Genomic DNA, 4,853 nt, shown 5'->3' on the forward strand with positions numbered 1-4,853 from the left:
GGTGCCACCCCCCCCCCCCCCCCCCCCCCCCCCTTGCCTTTTTTTTTTTTTTTTTTTTTTTTTTTTTTTTTTTTTTTTTTTTTTTTTTTTTTTTGTCTCTGCTCACAATAAGAAGACTAAAGAAGGCGTAATTACTGGTCTCTTCCTCCACGCGGGCTCGCCTCAGTGCATACAAGCCTTCGAAGCATCAGTTCCGCAAATCTGGCTTATCCTTATCCTTATCCTTATCTTCCTCCGAGCACATCGTCTCTGCAATTTGGAATATCTTGAAGAGGAAATCCATCAGGTGCAAACACCTTCCTAAGCTTCCGTTAACCCCTCGAGGTGTGCTGCTACACTCTCTATATAAGATAATGATGATAATAATCATACTGATAATAGCAATAATGATAACAATAGTATTGATAATAATAATGATGATACTGATAATAATAATCATCATACTGATAATAGCAATAATGATAACAATAGTATTGATAATGATAATGATGATACTGATAATAATAATAATCATACTGATAATAGCAATAATGATAACAATAGTATTCATAAAGATAATGATGATACTGATAATAATAATAATCATACTGATAATAGCAATAATGATAAAAATAGTATTAATAATGATATTGACACTGATAATAATAATAATAACAATAATAATAATAATAATAATAATAATAAGCAAGGAAGAGAAGATAATGGATAGACCGAATAAAGACGACCCGCTGGACATGCGGACATCCCTCAGGGAATTATTCTCCCACATTCGGAGATGGCTGATCCTATGGTGAGCTTAGCGGGACACACCATCAAGATCGTCACCACATCGGGGGGAAAAAAAATTGCGTCATCGTTAGAGGAAAGAGGCCAGGCTACTGTAGGCTCCGTTGCCAGGTGTGCAGATGTGGGAAGGTTGGACGTGGACTGCAAAAGGCATACGCAGGTCTGAGACAGAGCGTGGACTCCATAAGGCATCCGCAGGTGTGAGACAGAACGTGGACTCCAAAAGGCATACGCAGGTGTGAGACAGAACGTGGACTCCATAAGGCATCCGCAGGTCTGAGACAGAACGTGGACTCCATAAGGCATACGCAGGTGTGAGACAGAACGTGGACTCCAAAAGGCATCCGCAGGTCTGAGACAGAACGTGGACTCCAAAAGGCATACGCAGGTCTGAGACAGAACGTGGACTCCCAAAGGCATACGCAGGTGTGAGACAGGACGTGGACTCCAAAAGGCATACGCAGGTGTGAGACAGAACGTGGACTCCCAAAGGCATACGCAGGTGTGAGAAAGAACGTGGACTCCATAAGGCATACGCGAATGTGAGACAGGACGTGGACTCCATGAACACCTCAAGCCCTCCGTTGACATGACATCAGAGAGCCTACATTATTCACGTGTCAACAATGACAGTCATCTCCCCAAGTGGTCCCAAGCCTCCATCATCAAACAAGGACTGGCCCCATGACATAGGAGGATGATAGATGCGGCATTAACACAGTCAACTAACACCATGAACACCGCGTCAGGAGCTCGAATTATCAAAGGTCGTTGCGCGTCTGATCATTGGTGTGACCTGATATCTTGTTAATATATTTAGACAACTTTGTTGCTCTTGTGTTTTGTTTTATTTTTTGCAATATGGCAAAATGGCCGTTGGAATAATCATGTGTGTTTTCCTTTGTTTCCTTTCGAGGATTAAAAGAAAAAAATAAAGAAAAAAGAAAAAGGAATATTTCGAAAATGTATATGAAATATCACAGAAACGAAAGAAAGGATAGTTAAGGATAGAAAATAAAGAAACATCAGGGAAATCATGCAAATTTTAAGGTTAGATGAAAACAGAAAAAGATATTTCAACCAAGAAAAAAAGGATATTACGAAAATAAAGAAAAAAATAATATAATGAGAAAATATTACGCATATGAAAACACAGAATATGAATGAATCATAAAAAAAATCAACACAAAGTATTTAAAAAAGATTCAAGTTAAATAAAATAGAATTACCAAGAAAATAAACAAATAATCGAGATGAAAATAACATGAAGATAATTAAATCTTCACGTTGAGGAATATATATCACATTAGGAGAAATGATCACGTAAGGAAATAAATCACAGCACAAGAGACTAAATTATCTTGTTCTCGAATATATCATAATAGACAAGGGAATATTATCACGTTACGGAGTATATCCCCTTAGGAAAAAAAGAGGAAAATATTACGTTAAGGAATATATAACGTCAGAAAAGGGGAAATCATCCACTTAAAAAAAAAAAAAAAAAAAAAAAAAAAAAAATATATATATATATATATATATATATATATATATATATATATATATATATATATATATATATATATTATATATATTATATACCACGTTAACCTTTGTAATTCACCACATTTTCATTATTATCATTCACTAGATTATCACTACTATAGCTATTTTTAATACCATGGTTATCATTAATAACGTAACTGTAATAATTGTTATCATCATTATTATTATTATAATTATCATTATCATCATTTCCAAAGATCAATATGAATAAGATGTTTCGGAAGAGAGAACATATTTCATATCCGTTTGATTTTTTTTTTCTTTCTTTCTTTTTTAAGAATCAGTGGATGAAATGCAGTTGTTGATTAAAGATTAAACAAAGAAATTGAATGCAATGAAATTATAAATTGATATTTTTTTATCCATTTGGAGAAAGTATATAATCCAGCATTTTTTTTTTTTTTTTTTTTAAGCAAACATACTGTTTTTGTGCTCTTGATATCCTGTGATACGATTTGTTAAGCTATTTGATTCTGTCATTTACTCTGACATATGATAGATTGATAGATTGACTGTCATTGTTACTGGCATTCTTATTCTCGTTGTCATTGTTATTGTCGTTGTCATTATCATTCTTATTATCCTTATCATTATCATCATCATCATCATCATCATCATCATCATTATCATCATCATAATGAAAATAGTAATAATGATAACAATAGTTTTGATAATAATATTGATAATACTTATAACAATAATAATGATGATGATATTCATAACAATAATCTTATTAATGATAATGATAATAATAACATAATAATAATCATGATGATAATAAAAATGATAATGATAATGATAATAACAATATTAATACCAACAACAGCAGCAATAACAAAACAAAACAAATATAATGATAATAATAAAAGTTGATAACAAAATGCACAAAAGTCAAATAGGAACCCAATAAATCATCTTTTTTTCGCTGGTAAAACATCACCTTAATTATCTCGTTGAATCAAAGCAAACGAGAGCCTTGGTGCCACTCATCCTGATCAATAACATTTAATTTCATGCAGAAAATTAACTTGAGTTTATGATTTGAATGTGTGATCTATTGTAGATAATTATTATCCACGTGTACCCACTGTTAATGCGTGTAAATACACAGGCGCGCACACATGTACATACTCTTCCTTCTTCTTGTCGTTATTCCAACTTTCTCTCTCTCTTTATGTCGTCTCTTCATGTCTCGCACTTTCTCCCTCGCGCCATCTCTTTCTCTCACTTCAACACTTCTCTTCATGTCTCGCACTTTCTCCCTCATTTCAACAACACTTCTCTTCATGTCTCACACTTTCTCCATCATTTCAACAACACTTCTCTTCATGTCTCGTACTTTCTCCCTCGCGCCATCTCTTTCTCTCACTTCAACACTTCTCTTCATGTCTCGTACTTTCTCTCTCGAGACATCTCTCTCCCTCATTTCAACAACACTTCTCTTCATGTCTCGCACTTTCTCCCTCGTGCATCTCTCCCTCTCTCTCCCTCTCTCTGGCCTTTCCCTTCCTCACTTCTTTCTACAACACGTCTCTCTCTCCATCTCTCCAACACATACTCTCTCCCCTCCACACTCTCTCTAAAATACCCCTCTCCCTCTTTCTATCCACATCTCCCTCCTTCAATTCCTCCTTCAATTCCTCCTTCAATTCCAGCAACTCCCCTAACCCACTCCCTTTCTCTCCCTTCCTCTCCCCCACAGAGCTGCCAGAGGAGAAACCCACCATTCACGGAACTCAACATGAGTACCACATAGGTGACACGGCTAGACTCACCTGCGTGTCTGCCTTGTCCCGCCCCGCAGCTGAACTCACCTGGGAGATTAACAGTGAAAAGGTAAGGTGGTGAATGAATATTGTGATGAATGGTGAGGACGAAATAGGGAGGTAATCACTATCTTTTTTTTTTCTTTTTTTTTCGTTGTGATAAAGGATTGTGGGGTATTTTCAGAGAGGGTTAGAGAGAGAGGGGGGGAGACAGAGAGAGAGAAGGGGGGGAGGAGTTTGTAGGGGAGTGAGAGAGAGAGAATGAGAAAGAGAGAGAGAGAGAGAGAGAGAGAGAGAGAGAGAGAGAGAGAGAGAGAGAGAGAGAGAGAGAGAGAGAGGGAGAGAGAGAGAGAGAGAGAGAGAGAGAGAGAGAGAGAGAGAGAGAGAGAGAGAGAGAGAGAGAGAGCGAAAGAGAGACAGAGAGAAGAAGAAGAGAAAGGAAGGTGAGGAAGATCAACAAGAAGAAAGAAAAGGGAGAAGAGAAAGAGTAAAAGAGTGTTGTGGAAAGAAGAAGAAAGAAAGGAAAAAGAGAAAAGGGAGAGGAAAAGTGAAGAAAAGAGTAGTAAAAAAAGAAAAGAGAAGAAAAGAGGTTGTTTGTAAATAGAGGGGGGGAAAGAGTAAGAGAAGGAAAGAAGGAGGAAAGAAAGAGTAGAAAGAAAGGAGAAAAGAGGGAAACAAGAAAGGATAAAAAGAAAGAAAGGAAAGAAGTAATAAAGAAAAAGATAAGAAAAAGGG

The 4,853-nt window shown here is 36.3% G+C and overlaps 1 protein-coding gene across 1 annotated transcript in view; it reads left to right on the forward strand.

Moving 5' to 3' along the window:
- Positions 1-3,539: 3,539 nt before the first annotated feature.
- LOC122257801 (uncharacterized) overlaps positions 3,540-4,853 on the forward strand; it is a 15,016-nt gene continuing 13,702 nt past the window's right edge. The window contains exons 1-2 of the mRNA XM_086552408.1: positions 3,540-3,687; positions 4,055-4,188. Of these exons, the coding sequence (XP_086408534.1) occupies positions 3,540-3,687; positions 4,055-4,188 (282 nt within the window). The remainder of the gene's footprint in view (positions 3,688-4,054; positions 4,189-4,853) is intronic.

Source organism: Penaeus japonicus, unplaced genomic scaffold (assembly GCF_977035675.1).
Source record: "Penaeus japonicus unplaced genomic scaffold, GWHDUDI00000001_assembly GWHDUDI00000026, whole genome shotgun sequence".
Taxonomy (NCBI): domain Eukaryota; kingdom Metazoa; phylum Arthropoda; class Malacostraca; order Decapoda; family Penaeidae; genus Penaeus; species Penaeus japonicus.